The sequence below is a fragment of the Mesitornis unicolor genome, unplaced genomic scaffold (assembly GCF_000695765.1).
Source record: "Mesitornis unicolor isolate BGI_N332 unplaced genomic scaffold, ASM69576v1 scaffold53637, whole genome shotgun sequence".
In the NCBI taxonomy this organism is placed as follows: Eukaryota; Metazoa; Chordata; class Aves; order Mesitornithiformes; family Mesitornithidae; genus Mesitornis; species Mesitornis unicolor.
In genome coordinates, this window is record NW_010199473.1 from 1 (window position 1) to 18930 (window position 18930).

General features: G+C 37.9%; 1 protein-coding gene across 1 annotated transcript; it reads right to left on the reverse strand.

Moving 5' to 3' along the window:
• Window positions 1–4380: 4380 nt before the first annotated feature.
• LOC104544541 (phosphatidylinositol 3,4,5-trisphosphate-dependent Rac exchanger 1 protein-like) lies at window positions 4381–18352 on the reverse strand (the record flags this gene model as incomplete). The annotated part of the gene is made up of 6 exons (XM_010189447.1): window positions 4381–4456; window positions 8596–8645; window positions 9352–9455; window positions 12419–12519; window positions 16091–16238; window positions 18203–18352. Coding segments are annotated over 6 exons (629 nt in total), but the record flags the coding sequence as incomplete, so codon positions are not given.
• Between the last annotated feature and the right edge of the window lie 578 nt (window positions 18353–18930).

Sequence of the window (18930 nt, forward strand, 5' to 3'; positions counted from 1 at the left end):
TCCCTAACGTTCTGTGATTCTGTGATTCAGGCAAATACTGGCAAAGAACATTGCTATGGTGTAAAGATACTATTTAAATACAGGATACAACAGGATCAGCTCTTGCTGATCAGCAGCATTACTGGCTCTTGTTGAAGAGACTTTCTGAGAGCAAGAAAAAGGCACAATATTTACAAATTAATAACTAAATGCTGTTGTCTTGGTAGGAAAAAGACCAAGGCAGTTCTGGAGTAACTGCATGATTATGTAATCATGCAAGGAGAGCCAAGAAAAGGGCTTTAATAAACCTGAAGTTTAACTTATACTATAAACTAATTTCAAGTCTTCGTAAGTCTTTCCTCATTTTCAACATCCTGTCATGCAACAATTCTCAACGCTCACTTTGTGTTACTTTATGGGATAAATGGGTAGTTTATTTCACAGAGGCTGGGACTTCAAAACCTAATTTATTCTTTCAATTGTAAATAAACTGGAGGAAAAATGCCTTCTCATGTTACTCTCTTAACCTGTAGAAATCTACTTTTGTTTTAGGCAACAAAATCTTTGTGTAGAAAGACTCTAAACCAGACTTGACTACTCCTGATGATGTTAACCTGGCCCCAAAACATTGCCCTAGTCAAACAGCATTCTCTAACTATAAAATATAACTTAAAATAGATAATTTCACCTGTAAGTACTTCTAAATGTTATGCAGCAATTTGTCCAAATACAATGAAACCAGCAACAAAAATCTTAAGAAAAATGAACTACTTACAAACAACAATCCTGACTGAATGCATAGCTTTTTCATAAAGAAATTGGATGTGAAACTAGATACACTAGTTTTGACAAAATAATTTAGGTTTATTCAAATACAATCACTGAATCTGAGTCAGCAGAATTATAAAAACAGTTTACAGTCAGTAGCATTGTGAAGAATCACGTCCAGAGTACACTATTATTACTACTATTAGTACTGTCACCATTACTATTATTATCATTGTTGTATAGTTCTGGTAATGATATGATGTCTAAAGCACTAATCATGGTCCATGGCTAATTGTTTTGAGATGCATAAACTCAGCAATTAAGACGGTCACTGACCTAGATTATTTACAACCCAAATGTAGGAGAAGAACAGTAACCAAACCACTTTTAAATATTTTGTTGATATGATGAAAAAGTAGAGTTTTAAGATTGTGAAGTGTTTCTTCTAAGTGGGAAGGAAGCCTGAAGTATAGCAATGCACAGATACATATAGATAGATAAATATATATATACACACACACACACACAGATATATATATACAGATATATATATATACACACAGATATATATATATATATATGTTGCAGTACATATATATATATACACTGCAACAGAATTAAGGAGTGGAGGAATGGACAGAAGGATGAATGAATGGAAAGAGATAAGACCCTCACTGGAGCAAAAAACCTAAAGTATCTTACCAGCAATTTTCTACTTTGTCTTTATCCCTTCACTTCCATTTTACCCTTCATGAAACTGCGATTTTAAGTTTCTTAGACTTAGGATTGGGGATTCAACTGGTTTTATCACAGATGACTTCTGGAGGTCTGGATTTAAATCTCCAGCCAGATGACAAACGTATTAGTTTTGTGGCAATGCAGCAGTCTTTTAGAGAACCCTCGGTAGCACCTAAGATTCTGCGAAGTACAAGAGCTCTGGCATTTGTAAGTGAGATCTGTGTTCCTCTGTTCTCAGCCTGCTCGCAGTGGGAGAAAGATTACGTTGTAACATGAAGCTGAAAGGGTCCAGATTCAACGAAAGAATAAACTCCTTCCCTTGAAGGATTACCTCTAAATACGCACAGGAAATATAATTCCACAGACACTTTCAGTTTAAACCCATGGGTATGGATCAGATATTTCTCCTTTCAGGCTCTGACTACTGAAAACATTTCTGTTACATTCAAAGAGTCACTAAAGTAATGCCTATGTTTTCCAGGATTTGCCTTCGTGCCTCCAGAAGAGGCATAAAGACTTCAATTTCCAATCATCACTTATGCTTAAATGTGCTTCCCTCCACCATCATACTTCATGCTTTATTTTAGTGCCTCATGCAAGATGTGCCTAAGGCATACTATAAGGATATCTGCAATAGGATCCAGCTATTCTGAAAAGCTATAAACAATAAAAATACATCAAGTAAATCCAGCACTGAATCCCCAAGTCATTAGGAAATCCTTTGACCATCCTCTCTCACCTGCAAAAACTCCTTTGCAGTGAATAACCTGCGCTAGCATATCACAGGGCACTTTTAACAGACCTGACAGTCAGAGATATGCTCAGCTCCTGCAGACTCCTGATGACTACAGATGCACTGCACATCTAATAGTAGCTCTTAATGCCTATCCAGTCCCAGACTCTGAGTGCATACAATACACAGGGGATAAAAACATATATCACATTTGAATCCAACTGTTCAATTGTACACAAGATTAAGCCTCGTCAAGGACCCAACTTATCTCATTAAAAGTATAATAGCCAATAATTTCCAATGTAGGAGGATCAGGATATAAAATACAGTTGACGCTGCTTCTTTGATTATAAAAAACAAAATATTTTTTTTTCCATGTTCAGTCTTTCAAATATTTGTAAAGGTCAAGGAAATGAAAAACAGCTTTCATTAGGAAAGGCTGCCACTGGAATTTATAGTCTAAACCACAAATAGAAACGAGAGAGATCATCCTTCAAGACAGTTATCCCTATGCCACTAAATCTAATAGAAACAATAGTCCTCACTTTTTGTGCACTATTTCTAAACTTTTTTGTTTAGATGCAAACTGTTTGTCAGAAACAGAAATACATTCCAGCATTTTTGTGTAACAGGTAGCTATCAGATCAGACACCGTCACCAAGATTTTCAAGAACAGATGCGTAAAGTTAAACTGTAAGGTAGGTATTTAAGCAGTTAAATACCTAGAGCTAAATACACTACTCCACAAAAAGTGCTAATTAGCTCTCACTAAAATCTGTTGTTAGCTAAGATAGCCAAAGTATGAATGGTTTCTAGAAAATAGCTCAATCTAGTATGAGAACTCCAAGCAAACCCTCATGGAAATTGCTATTTGTAAGGATCTATAAGCAAAGATTTATTTAGCCACATAGACTGGAATTCATCTAAATCATAGACAGTGATTTAAATGTTGAACAACGTTCCCCTTTAACTGCGCACAGAAGAAATTTCCCTCATCTTTGCATCTGTATACGTGTACATAAACACACATACACACAATATAAATTACAGTCTCCTGTGTCTCCATATCTTGCTTTAGTGCATTCTAGTTCAATCATAATGTAAAGTTCAGTGAACAGGAGAACTAACAGCCAGATTAACCTACCAGAATGAAGAAAAATGGGGAAGGAAACGAGCTACCAAAAGCTGATGTTTTACCTTGCTATCTGTCTTTCTACTGCCTGCAGCTCTATGATTAACTACTATATTGGCCAGATTAGCCTGATTACATCTCTCTTCTTTGGTCAAAGCAGCCTTTTTTTCCCCCCTTCAGCTTTCATGAATAAGACCCCATTATATCATGTAATTGATATGACAACCTCCGTACCAATATCCTTGCTCTCCTCTGTGCTCTTAAGCAAGAAAACAATTGACTACTTTGCTCACATCCAGTTATTTGGCACAGAACAACGTTAAATCATATCAATCTTACAAATGTAGGAGTACATCATATGCAATTGCAGGAAACATTACTGAAAGACAACATCCCTGGTTGTGTCAGAGGCCTGATTCTCATTCAAGCTAGCCTCTCTTCATGTTAATTTGGCAGTATAGGACTTAATGTTATTGTGAATCAGACCATCACGTAAGACAAAACTAGAATGTGCATTTGACTCTATGATGGTGAGCAACATGGCACACTGTAGATTTTTTTTTTTTTTAGACTATCAAAGTTAAGTTTTTAACTTCCCAAGCTACAGGCTCTTCTCTGTAATTACAAGGTAAATGTGGGGTAACTACAATTTCTAAAGACAACGTTATAGTTGTTGGTGTAAAACTCTAGATTATTTTTTCAATAAAATTGTACTACACCTATATGAGATAAAATGAGATCAATATTGCTTTAAATGTCTTCAGAAAATCACAAGAAATATAAAAGATCCCCAAGAACAGTCAGTTTATCACTCCTAAGGCTAACAAAGGTCTTTCTTCCTCTTTATGCTGCCAAATAATAAGTTTTTTCACAAAATGAAGAATAACAAAGAATAAGATTTAAAATTTTTAAAAAAGAATCAGAAAATGTTAAATTATGTTCTCTAGATAAATGTTTATTATTTACTTTCAAATGCAACTGAAAAATTAAGCTACTTATCAAAGACAGCACTATCTTAAAATTTTCTTACCTGTGCAATAAGCCAATCCACTAGTTTACTTGCAGGGATTACTGATTTGTAGGTCTTTAGGTGGTAGTCACGGTCTCTAATTCAGAAACAGAATTCAAAGAAAAATCAGGACAAAAAAAGGTAAACATTTCTTTTACACTCTAAACCTACATATACTATCGTGATCTACTATTATGAAGTGGAGGAAAGAATAATTATTAAGAGATGGGGGAAAAAAAATAAGAGAGACTCCCAGCCACAAATATATAAGCAGATATCCTTTTTCTCTAGAAGAAAGGCTAAACTTTTCTAACAACTTGAATTAGGAAGATATTTCAGATCCATACAGAGCACTGTTACTTCATGTTTCTCTAAATGTAGTTTCAAGCCATCTTCAAAGTGCTCATATTCCTGCCAGAGGCAACCAGGACATTCTTTTCACAAAGGTACAAAGCTGCTGCTTTAGCTCAGGTTAGAATATTGCCACCATCAGTCCTGTTGACAATCATATTTTTCTGTCTGAAGTAATCTTTAGTTTCCATCCTAAATCTATTCCTGTTCCGTTTATTGGCTCAGTGCCAGCCCCATCTATAAGCTTAAACAGTTCTTCTCTAGTGTATACACATCAGTGTATTCACAGACAGTGACCCTACATATTCCCTCCATGCCTCCTTTTTCTTAGGCTCAGGGAATTAAGCACCTTTTAGCCTACTCTGTCAAGAGATGTTTTCCTGATTCTCCGCACCTGTTCAGATTTTACTTCCTTTAGCAAAATATCACAGAGCAGCCAGATACAAATAGAGTACACACTATTCTTTTATGGCATTAGATCATTTCAGCCATTGTTAATAAAAAAGGAAATGTATTTAGGACTTGTAACACAACTTTGCAACAGGTCACACACAGTCCTCAGAGACTGTTCTTGAAATAAGGAAAAGAAACACTATTGTAACTTGCTGCATTTACCAGTTTTCTTCTATTCCTCTTCTCAGAGTCATGGAGATAATTGATGTTTTTAGTCTTTCATAAAGTACTTCTACAGAATTTTGATACAAATATAAGAGGACTGTGTGGCTCAGAACATTGGGCTCTAACACCTTTCACCTCCAGGTCACTGGATTTAATCCAGCTCATAAGAGAATGAAAAGCTCTTTCCATTTTAAGGCTGTTTACTGGCCTGTGTGAAATAAGTTTGGTGGTCTTGATCCAGTTCCTAGTTCCACATCACAAAAGCCATTACCACAATTAATTTGCATTAATTGGCTCCCTCTTGTTGAGAGTCTCAGTAGAGAGGCCAAATGCTGAATGGCTACGAAGAATTAATTCCTCTCTCACCCTTGGAGGTGGTCCTTCTATTTCAAGCTTGAGGTTTACTGGCATGACTGTGGAAGGAGACATTCACAGACCCTGTGACTGTTTTACGGACCGGATGTATCTATATGGTAGCTCAAAAGAAGACTTTATTCTTCAGTTCTGTCAAATCAGTCTCTTTCATTAGCACCACACCATTTGATATTTCCTTTTTTCTAAACACGTAAAATCAAACCACCATCTAAAATTCATCCTACTCATGTTTTCCTTTTACTAATCAACTACAGAGAAAAACATGTTGTGACTGGCTTCTGTAAATAAATGCAGCAGAAATGGCTGCATGGTTGTAGAATGCAGGGAGTGAGAAATTAGAAAGGGAAGCAAGACTTTCAGAACTTGGATAAAAAACCCAAACCACCAAACATGACAGCATTTCCAGAAATATGTGTCCTCAGAACAAAAGCTTTCCTCATATTGCTTACACACATTTTTCAACTTGTGTTCCAGTAATGTGCTAAACCCAGCACAAAACTGTGGGAGTTTTCAGGGCAGTTTTTCCCTCTCACAGTCTTATCTTGAGAAAATGTGCTTTCCAAGTGTCAGAACAATAAAGCAAAGCATTAAAATATTGAGTACTAATGAGTAGGGGTTTCCAGACTGTGAGAAGCAACTCCCAACATTTCAAGTCTGATGCTGACATAGAGATAGAATTTTGAATAAGTTGGCATCAGGAACTTGATCCAAGGCCCAGCCTTTTACTGTTTGTAGTTAAATGCTTGTTAAGATGAATATTTCAACATTAGTACACTGACTTTTCCCCCATTTCAACAGAGCCCGAACAAGAGCAGAGCATGAATCATACAATGTTGTCCAGAACCATGAGCTGCAGGTGAACAGTCAAATATACATGTGAGAACTGTTGCAATTTTCCTAAAACCTTGCTGCCTCATGGAAAATAGAGGAATGTAATGGTCTTCATAGGGTCTAGCCCATCTATGCACTGAAGTATTATTGTCCATCACGTGTAAGTGGCAGCAAGTTCTCCTGCCCTCACAACTTCCCCAAACTGGATCAGAGACATATTTAGAACCTTCTCTAAATCTGAGATTCTCCAAAATGTTTTACATTTAGGTATCATCCCCCAAAGTAGCAAGCTTTATTCCTAGTGGGGTATATAATCTCATTCTCAAAGTACATCACTGTCGGAGTCTACTTCAAGAAAATTATAAAGGCAAAGGCTACATGGAAATTCCCAGGTAGCCAGGGAAGACAACTAAGCAAAATTACATTCCAAAGTTGTCCACAAAATAACTGAATTTTGAACTTTATGATTCCTCCAGATCCTCTTGGCACATGCACATGCTACTCCAAGCAGTTTTGCTGACTTTCTAGAAGGAAGGTTGCACCAGAAAAGTAAGCCTCATCAACCTTGCTAGCATAATTGCAGAAATCAGCAGTCTGAAGATGCCAGATAAAGCAGTGGTCCAAAGGCAGAGCAGAAAGAAGTAGGCTTTGCACAACTAACATAGGTAAAATCTAGCTCCTTTAGGCTAACATCAGCCTTGTCAGAGGCAAAAAGACCTGACAAGAAGACATGAAAGGATGACAGCCTGGGAGATCCAGTTTTCGAACAAGGAGATAAAAGGGAAGAGTGAGTAGGAAAGAGAATGGAGGGAAGAAGTGCCTAAACATACTGAGAACGTTAAGTCTATCCAGAAGGATCCCAAAACTTCTGAGAATCTGCTATTTTTCACTGGTCATACACAGTTTAGAGTCAATGCTGTCATCAACACAGATTAATCCCGATATTAGAAGATTCTCCAGCTGGGACTCTATTAAAAAACCATTATATTGATAAAACACTGTAAGACATATGGCAGTTATTTTGCCCACGCTGATTCCCTAAAGTATAAAACTTCATCCCTTTCAGTCTATGTGTACCCTGAGGACAGTGAAACCTTTTCAGCTTCACCTACCATGATTCCTACTCTGCACGTGAATTTAAGGGGTAAAAATTGTACATGTAAATACACACATCCATGTACATAACCATTTTGCCTACCAAGGGCTGCACCATGCTTTCCTGCTCCTTCCATGCACTTTACACTAACTGAAATCTATACTATTGTAGAACCACTATTCTGGGTAAAAAAAACAACAACCCAGAGATCTAACTAGGCAAACTGATGACTGATGAACTGTAACTATCTTTGCAGCTTCTTTTAGCATGACAATGGCAGCTCTCAAGGAAACATACGTTGTACAACTGAGGGACAAGAGGGTAATTTTGTTGAATTTGGGACTCCAGTGATGCCCATCAGAGTTTTTTTTTCTTCCTCATCATTTTTTTTTAATGTAAAATGAAGTTATCCTAAGTGAAAATGCCAGATATTCAATCGTAAACACCGACATGGAACACCTACATGGCTCAGAATGCTTTCCATGATAGGCCAGAAATGTTCATCTGACGTCACAGTAAGGCTCCACATTGGAACCCGTTTACATCCCTTTAGCATCTGTTTACATTTTCTATAACCCAAATACTACAGCAGCTACAATCACACTGCACGATCTGCCCTGAATCAGTAGTCACTCACTAATCACACCCACTTTAACTCACAGAAAATGCCAGAGTAAACAAATAAACTCATGTGATGCTAACAGCTCTCATGAGCTGACACAGGAAGCAAACGTCAGGAAGGCTGTAACACTGGCCTCCTGCTTTCCCAGAACTTGGTTCCAACATCCTCCAGCAGACATACAACTACAGATCTAAACTGTGACAATAGAAGAGTCATAAAAGAGGCATGAAGATACAGAAAATTACTGTTTATAGTAAGAAAGAAGAAAGATTTCAACAGTAACATGACAACCTTTTAACAAAGCATGTTAATATATACACGGGAATCACGAAGGTGAACTTACTTTACCACTGGAGTATACAGGCAGTGTAGTCGGCAGTAGAGCCTCACACCCTAAAGAAGGAAAGATGCATGGTATTATCAGTTTGTCCCTTTTCAAAGAAACACTGACTAGCTAAAACTAGCAAAACCTGGACACCGATGTCTCTACTCAGCTGGAATTATCTATTGATTAACTGTTTTTCAAAACATTTCCCTTATCAGGTCCGTCAAACATTCTTTCTTGTTTCCCTGCCTCCAGACGCCAAAAAATCTGCGTTTTCTTATCTCTAATCACCTCCTGTCCAATGCTTTCTCCATTAATCCTTGCTCACAATTACCCCATGAAGTGATATCCGTAAGAAGAAATCCAATTTATCAAAAGGTATATGGGTAGATATGGGATCAACAGAACTCATTTGACATACAATTATAAGGAATAGCAGTTAAATATTGATCTCCTCTCTCTCCCTGAACCATAATGCCCAGATTTTCAGCAGACATGCTGTATTATGGCCCACTGCTTTCTTCTAAGACCTTTTGTTACTATATTAGGACTGTAATCAGCAGTCTCGGGTGCACTCACAACTTAATTGTTATTTACTGCTAAGCTCTGTTTCCTCTCCCTGGAGTGAATGTCTCCTATGGCATTAAGATGGATAGCTTAATAAAACAAAAATAAATTAGGGATCTCCTATACAACAGGTCAGCGACATTCAGAGGTAGAGGAAACTCTCGTGACGCAAATCACAAAGTTCCAACTAAGAATGATAATACAAACCTTGGACATGATGTCTTCCAATTCACTTCTTGGCTTGTACGTTCCATCATCATAGCGAAATCTGTACATCACCTGCTCATTCTTAAACTGATGCTTATCTGAAACTGAAATACCAGTATGATAATTAAAATGGTCTTTGCCCCCCTGACATGTTCTTCATAGGCCAGTTGGTATGTCTACATCTTAAGATTTGCTGGCTTTTGTGTACTTCTGAATAGCGCCACCAACAAAATCAGCTTTCTAAAATACTGCAGCTCCAATAAAGCTTTACACCAGACTCAGTTTACGTAAGGCTTTGGAAACAGCCCTAGTGAAGGTAACTGGGACCATCTGACTTTCATCGACAAATTTTGAACAAAGTGCCTGCAAATTACCACAACTGTTCACTAGTGAGTTACTTCTAAAAATTAAACAGTATTTTGGAGATACTGCTTTTTTACCCAGAAAAGTCATTCCACAGCAGGGCAGATGAAATCTGATTGGGTAATGCTATATACAGACAGGCTTTAAAGACAAAAGATATTTCAGTGTTATAAGGAGCCATTTCAAAAGAAGCATTGGCCAAAATCAGAAAATAGTTAAAAACCATACCCAGTTTCAAACAGATTTATCCAAGGCACTAGACTGGAAGAGGGTTTAAGTCTACATGCAATTATATGTAGGGTTCTAAGGTAAACTATATCAATAGAACATGGAGGTGGGAAATACTTCATACTCAAGACAGTAATTTAGTATCCAGTAGAACTTACTAGTTTTACTGATTAGTAAATAAGTGGTAATTAGAAGTAAAAAGTACCCAAAAGTGTTCAAATTAAAAATAAGTAATAAAGTATCTTCCAGATTTTACAGTATATAGTATAGAAATGACATTGTTCATAGCTTAATTTAATTGGTGGTATTTTTCCTTAATTTCACTTAATAAGATAAAATGTGCAAGATCTGGTGTATATACTTTTGTATATGGTAGAATCTCTAAGTTGTGCAAGCTACTGACTTCTTTGAGTGTCTGCATGCTCAGGATTTTGTATTTCTAAATCCAGTTGAGAACAGAGTTTGCAGAAAGTGTATTTTGTGTTGGGCACACAGCAGATCAGGTTCTGATGACTTCTGCTCTCTGCGACAGGTACCAGAACTTCCACATCAGCAGTCCCAGATAAAATAGCCAGAATTAAAGGAGATACAGAGGAAATTGAGCGATAAAACACACAGAGCTCAGCACTTAGCACAGAGCTCAGCATTTAGTAATCTTCTATGGCCCTGCTTCTCAGGCAGGCTGAGAGATCAGCAGTTTTCACCTGACAGGAATGTTATGCCAAGAGAAAACAAAAGATAAAAGACATTGCCTAATGTAGAATAGTGGTAAGGGCTTCGTTATGTTGCTTAAATTTTGAGTTCTTGCTACATTAGGAGACACATAATGGGATACTACCATGTTTAATGATGTATCAAAATCTCAAAGGGTATTTCCTTGCATTGTTGCAAATACCTTTCAATGTCTAGCAGTAACCGTCATTTGAGATACTAACATCAGGAACTCTAACTAAAGGTAACATTAAAACCAAACCAGATGCATCTTACTCAGGGCATTTGAGTAAGGGAAGCAGTATATAAAACAGCACAACTTTCTTTGCACTGTAAATTTGTGTTTGGAGTAAAAGGACGCTGTTGAAAGTGCCAAAGTATGAAGTTATGGCAAGGTAAACAGTCACTATGAAATAACAAGTCTCAGGTGAGCTTTTTGCACCAACAGAGCAGGTATAAACATTCAGAAAGTAGGCAAGTAAGGGTGTGAGTGCAAAAGAGCATTCTTCATGTAAAGGGGATCCCTACACACTGGAGCCAGAGTGTTTCAGTTCTCCAAAGCCACAGTTAGGGCCAAGTACCTAAAAATGTACAGTGCTTTTTAGCTCATGCCCAAAGACCTTAGAAGTCTGAATGTGTCTGAATGTGCCTGAAAGCACGCCTTGGTGCCTGGGGGTGGAAGTGTACGTGCATGAAAGATCATGGTACTGTGCATATTAAATTTCTCTCTGTGTTAATTAAAAGAAGATAACAGACATAATTTCTTAACGGTGTTATTGTCACCTGAAAGACAAGTTTGTGGAGCTGAGTTACCAAGAGATTAAAGCAAGACTAACCTAATTAAATGGCTCCCCTATTTAAATTGGTTTCCAAGAGATTGTATGGAAATGTAGACCACTGGTGACTTAAGACCTATATACTGTATTCCTTTGATGTGCATTCTGCAGCTAAACTCACCTACAAGTTGAAATTAGGACATTTGCTGTTTAACTAGAATAGGACTATGTTGCTCTGTCTGTATAATGTAATATGAAAATAACAGGAAACAGCAGGACAAATCTGGAGAAAGACCTTATTTTAGTAGAAATGCAGATAGCACAGAAATTTTCAAACACAAGCATCTTGTGCTACTTGGTCACGCAGCACTTTTGTATGCATGATCCAACTCTTCTAAAATACCTTCATCACAACACTTCAAGGTCATCTGCTGGGTGTGATGAAGAAATATGGTGCATCACTATTTTAAAGAGAGACATTCTTGCCAAATGAACTAGAAAGAACAAATCCTACAACAAACCCTCCATCATCTCTTCCCGTTATGGCAAGCAGTCTCATTAGAAAGAACGATCCATCGTCTGGAGTCCCTCACTGTTTGTACCTGTGCCCCATTCTGAAAAAGCACTGCTTGACTATCCTCTGTATCGCTGATGTCTCTTTTGGAGAGCTGTATTTATTGATCACTATAGATTTTCAAACACACAAAGTCCAAAGGAATATACACCTAATATAGTCTCCAACAAACATGTTGCAGAGAAATCAAGCAACTGCAGGCACAAACACTTTCAGATACCCAACAAGTCATGTTTTCATTACATAAATTTGCCTACTCATTAACCCCAAAAGCTATTAAGGGTTTTGAGGATTTGATGGGTATGGCACAGGAAAGTGAGCATCTTGTGAACTGCTGCAGTCAGTTTTCCCACAGTCATTTGCAGGGCACTACTAACATCTAACACCATTATGGTGTTAGATTATGGCCACTCACCATGATGAATGATCCCATTTTCCAATAGTGCCTGTCCGAGGTTGACCCCTTCCTCTGGTTTGCTTATCTCTCCAATCTCTGTGAGCCATGATACAAACTCACTGCAAAGGGAAGCAAAAGAGAACCAATTAGCTTTTTTACTCTGAATATGAGCAGATACATGGATCTGCAAGTCATCAGCCAACCACAGGAGACCTTCTCCTTGAAGCAAGTGTGAAAAGTGCTGTAAGTGATGATACCTCTACTAGGTGGCTCAATTTCCTACATTTCTGGAGAAAATGCTCTGCAGAAGATCCAGATCTCTTATCCATGACCTTTCCCACCATTCCCTTTAGCTCATCATAGTTAGGATGCACACAAAAGGAAAGACAACCTGGCTGGATCTATAAAGATGCTGAAAATCCTTATTTTATTGAGCAATCCGGACATCTGATGGGAAAAATGAAAGCAAGAGTAACTCATGACCTTAAAAACAAGTTGGACAGTAGAGAAAGCAGCTGCTTCTATCCAAGCTATGCATCCAAGCAGTGTTTGTCATCTGACTTAGTTACATATGCTCACCTTTCTTCACAGGGTCTGATTTCTGCCCCCAAACCACCAGTGTGTACACTAGTGGTGCAACTGCATTGGTTCTATTGGAATCACGGTAGGACTGCAGACAGAAGATTCAACTGACTGAATTCAAGTACAGAGCAGTAACAGAGAGCACAAGTCCCACTGACAGGTTAATTTAAGGTCATTTACTGGAGTTGGTGCCTGGCAGATACATAAATGATGCTTCCAATTCATAGACAAAATGTGCTAAGTGTGTCTGCTCATGCAGCACAAAACAAAACCTCTCTCTGATGATGGACAGAGCTGCACATATGGGCAGAATAAAAGCCAAAAATGGATAGATATGTAGGATGATACTCAATTAGAAACAGTAAGTACAGGAAAATGGGCATTGCAAGCCTGATGAATAACAGCACTGCCAAAGCCCTAGGGGGCTGAGTTGTTTTTCAGGTTAATTAGCGATTATACTAGAAATGTGTTAAATTCATAGAGAAGAACAAAAGGAATATATAAAAGTAGAGTGACATATGGGAAATCTGAGTTCAATAAACTACTTGGGTGCTTGCCAATGCGCAGAGGGTTGCTGCTTATCAAAACCAGTATCCATGCCTACACTTGCGGGCTCTAAATGAACTATTTTTAGTCTCTTCATGTTTATCAGAGCTGACTCATCTAAGCTGTAGGTAGCATTTGCATTTTGCCTTTAGAATAACAACGACAACTTCAGTCCTGAAAACTTTGGTTTGCTGAGGGGCTACTCTGTAACTGTCATAGTGTAGAAAAGGCTGCAGGATCTGTTCAACTATGCCAGGGGAATCCCATGGAAACCAGCAGAGTTTTGTAGAACTCCTAAAGCCAGAGTGCTGTAATGATGAGTCAGACTCTCCATCTCCTAAGGAAAGCTCATTCTCAATTTCCCAGTGATTCTTTACTGTTTCTAGAAGTATTTAGAAGCTGAAACAGAATATAAACTGCAGGAGGGAAGAAAAGTCAGAATTATCCTCCACACTCACTACGGAGAATACAAGACACACACTCATTGCTTCCTCATCTTGTCCTAAGCAGTTCTCCAGTATTACTGAGAGTGTCCTCACTTCCCAGTGCTGCCATGCTCAGTTCTCATCTGACAATGCAAGTCAAGATGTCATCTTCCAACTATAGCTCTGAAATTAAGGGACTCAGAACAGCTGAGTTTCTACTCAAGAACTACACAGGAAAATCCAACCCATCCAGGTTTGTGAAATCCGTTCAGATATGCTTAGAATCTCCTGAGGTTAACAGATCCTCTCTATTACAAGCTCAATACAGTTGAAGGTTTAGTGCAGTGCTGAAAAGAAGCACGGCAAGTATATGACTTACAAATATTGGCACCAACAGACATCCTTACCATTGTATCACTACACACATGTCTAAATGCCAGTACACCTGGAGTGGTTAGGAAAATGATTTGCACCAAAGCAAGCCAGTTGCTAAGGTTAAGTTCAATAAAGAGCCTTATAAATAAACATATTAGATATTTCTGAAGATACTAGGATTAGTTAATGTTTTTTCCTGCAACTACATTGTATCTCGTGAATTATTAGATACTATCTGACAGCCAAAGGCCAAGAGAAAAAAATATTTTTATGGCTTTAGTGTTACTCTCAGCTGCACGTAGCAGAAAACAACCAAGTACATCTCAGCACAGTTATTAGTGACTCCCTTAGCCAGGAATATCTGAAAGAATGAATAGGTCACAACCAGCATGTGTTGTTCAGGAGAAGCCTCAGGAATGATACAAAAAAATCTTTGAGTCATGACTGGATTCTACCAATTGAGTTGCTCTACTGAGTTGCCCAGGACTGTATTGACAAGTGACTGCTGAAAAGATACCAACAGAGTTATTTTCTATGGGGAAGGCTCAAACATTAGCAGAAATAATGCTTTTGTCAGAGATGAGGATACCTGTTGGTATCTCAATCCAGTTACCCATTGCGCAAATTTAGGTCAAGCCCTCACTACTGGAGTGCCAGCTGGCTGTCAAGCAAACTGCAGGCAATGAGCAGGACAGATTGTGAAGCATGTAAGAAAACAGTAATTCTAAATTGAAAAAAGGAGAAGCAGGAAATTCCAGGTAACACTTGAGACTAAGCAAAATATCCGGGAATCCACAACAGACTCATATATAACATCACTGGAAGAACTAAGTTTCTGACCTGGTACTTCTTGTTGCATGGAAAGTACGAAATGCTGTATCATGCCTCCAAAATCAGAGCTTAAAGCATTTGAATCCAGCAAGATCAACTGGGGGGGGGGGGGGGCAACACGAAAGACAATCTGGGGGGGGGGGGAAGCAACCAAATCTTCAAAAATCAAGATTTATTTGTTTTTCTTTTTTTATAGCTGCAATATTGCCAGCCTATGCTACCAGATTGCCTCTTGTCACGCAGAGAGACAATGCATCACTTCCACATACACAAGGAATGCTGCCTGCAAACTGCCCTTACAGAGACCAGGGGAGGGAAGGGAAATGAATGGATAATTTGCCTCTCAGAACTTTTTTCCTCCCACAGTTGATCATTTCAATCATAAACCGCTGAAGCAGAAAAGTCTTCTCAGGTCAAGTAATGTTTCCCTGTGTGTCATGCAGGGCATATCCCTATATCAGCCTTGCTGCTATCATATCTAATCTAATCATCAAATGATGATGCACAAAATTTCATTTGTGCCTGCTACGTTGACAAACAGCAAACTTCAAAATTCAATCCTGAGGCTTGGATAGTTCTGCTGTATTTAAACATCATTTGGTGTTTGGTTGTATACAAAAGAAGATACAGGTTAGGCCAGCAGCAGCCCTAAGCTTTTGGGAATTAAGGTATTTTTTCTTATTCCTTTTGCCGATTTGAAACAGCTGTTACTGTACAATAGAATGAGCTGTCATCATACAACCTGCGTATGGTGTGAAATAGAAATCAGTGATAATTTTAATAAATCACAACTGTAATGAGGGTTACGGCTTTTTCAATTAAGCTGCATCAAAGCACATCCTATTTGACCTCACAACGCCATACCCAGAAAATCTAGAGTCCATTCTTTTAATTGGTATGAAAGGGCCTTTTCAATTCAAACGCCACTTACTTGCCAAGAAAACACTTGGGAACAGTACTTAATTTTCTCCTCCTGTCTTTGATAAGGTTCACTTTCTTGCTCATCATCATTTGGTACAGCTTCTCTCCTTTCTCTGCGATCATGACGTACGCATCCCTCTCCATTCCCAGTTTCAAACCTGGAATACGAAGCAGAAATTCCTTCAGATCCTTAACATCAGATAAAGTGTTTGCTCAAAGTTAAAAGCTGAGGCCAAACAAAGTGGTAAAACCACAAAAATTAACTGACTTATTTTCCCAATAAGGGGGAAGTTGGCTCATTTATTTATTCTAGTACAAAACTGTCATTGGCAAGCTTAGCACCAATGAAATGCTTGCAACATCTCTATTTTAAAAAGTAGCTTTAAACTTAGAGTTACAACTGTGACTTTGCAAGAACTCTGATCCAAAGGAGCTTTTCCAGTAAGGCCTGGAATGTCTGCCAGGATATCTATGCTTATCCCAAGTGCCTGCCATCAGCTGCCACATCATAAAACTATATGACAAAAGGCATCAGAAAAAAACCCCACACTTACTAGCCAATGCTGCATGGAAAACTTTGAGAAACCTTCTATTAAGGAATAGTTATTTTCCCTTCCTAACACTTATTTCAGTTACCTCCCCATATTCTCAGGCCCTCTGTTTATATATGGTTTGTTTGCCAGTCTTGTCTTTCTGCTTCTTACCAAACTTGTTCTCTCCTCACACATTTTACCTGATGCACAGGAAAATCCGCAGAGCACCAGTGATCACACAAAGTGAAAATTGACTATGAAATGGAGACTCAACGGATCTTTTAGAGATAAAATTTAGCACTCTGAGGGCAAAAGTAAGAGCCAAGAAATGTATTTTATTAAAAAAATGTAACACATGTAAGATCAGGATCCTTAGAGTGCAAGGCAGAACTGAGCAATGAGCACAGATCACCAGCTCTGAATGGTAAAACACTTCCTTTTAATAAAAAAAAAATAAATATGAAGCCTGATTCTATCTGTTGCCTTTGGGTAGTTCTTTTGAATTTACGCATGCCTGATTTACATTTTGAAGGCAGTATCCTTGCTATTCTCAAAAGTTGTATTGGGGTTCATATATGACAAGGTATGTTAGAAATGTTTTCTATTCTATGGTAACAAATAACACTACAATGTGTATTGTGTTTAGCAGATTAGATGCAAAGTATTTAAAAAGAAAACTAAGGTATGAATTTCAAAGGACATTAAAGGATTTAGATTCTCTGCTTTCATTAAACTACAGCAATAGATCTGCAGTCTTCTTAAAATACTTAAAAAAACCTAAAGCATTATTGCCTAGCAATCAGAAGTGTTGAAAACACACTACTAAAAAAGGGCTGACCTTTTTCAATATTAGCATAGATGAGTAATTACATCTTTAATGAAGTTGCATGTGCACAGAGGGGAACCACTTCTAAAAGCCAAGCACAGAATGTTTTAAAATAAGTGTCATTTCCTCTGATAATTAGCTATTATAGCTCCCATTGAGCAAACAGGGAAGCAGGCTGACTAGTGAAAGATAGTTCTGACTTCTAAAGGAACACGTAAGTTTTATCATCCACCCAGATTCAAGGCTTCATGAGCTTGCTTCTATTGTACGCTACCATTTCAAGATAAACTTAGTTTTTGTTTCATTCCACAAGAAAATAGAGAAGTGACAAGCACCTGCATACATTTGTCATTGTTCTCAGTTTAAGTGTAGTATTTCTAGAGTTTTTCTCCATGAACTGTTCTGTTTATTTCAAGATCATGGAGGCTGAGTTTATGAGTACAAGTTATTTACAAATAAAAGACTAGAAAAAGAAATTGATTGAATGTAATTTTGTCACAGTAATTTAAAGACACTGACTCTGGTAAACAGAAATATTTGATAAATAAACAGACAGAAGTCCATAAAAATCCCAAGGTATACATTCAGAAATATTTGTTTTCAATCACTTGATTTTCTTTGTCATTAAGGATAGATTTTAATTCTGCCCATGGAGGAAAACCTGCCATTTTTTCTTTTTCTCTCAGATACTTATACATGCATATACATTCCTCCTGTGTACACAGGTTCATTCAGCGCATTAGAAAATACATTATCCACTTACTCTCTCTCTGTTCCCTTTCCTTGATTATAGCATCCAGCCATTTCTGTTTGTCCTCTGCAGTCTTGGCCATACAGACAAACCATTTGTTTTTGGCTGTGTTGTGTATCTTCCAGCCATTTGTCACAGTGTAGCCGTTGCTGTGGTAATCTGCTGTAAAAACGCAAAGCACAATGCACACAGTGAACAGAAAGCCTGCTACTTTAATTGAATCACTGTGGGACACCTTCATTAAAGTTTTCTTGTTGGAAGAGCTTGATTTCTGGAGGTGTTCCTCATGCATCAGTCTTACTGACTGTCCATGTGACTGGCTGTTACTTACCCCTTTGGAAGGAAAAATATTAACAGAAATATCCATGGCTAGGCTGTTCAAACTGACAGAATGTTTCACTCCTAAGAGTGACACTTTGTAATTTCACCTCAGAAAAACTAAAAAAATTTAAATATAACAACATGAGTGAAAAAATATAGATGTTTGTTCAGGTTGGTTGTTCTGAACTTTCTGGGGACTTGCTAACCTCTTGCACTGTAAGGATTATCGTCCACAGGACATCAAGGCTCTTCTTAAATGCCAACATACTGCTAATTTCTGACTTACTACAATAGGAGCAGGGGCTCGTATGGTCTTTGTGGATGAAATTAGAAACTCATCCAGTCTTCCTGCCTGTGTTTGAATCATAACATAAGCATCATAAGCATCATAAGCAATCTGGACATCCATAAATCCATGG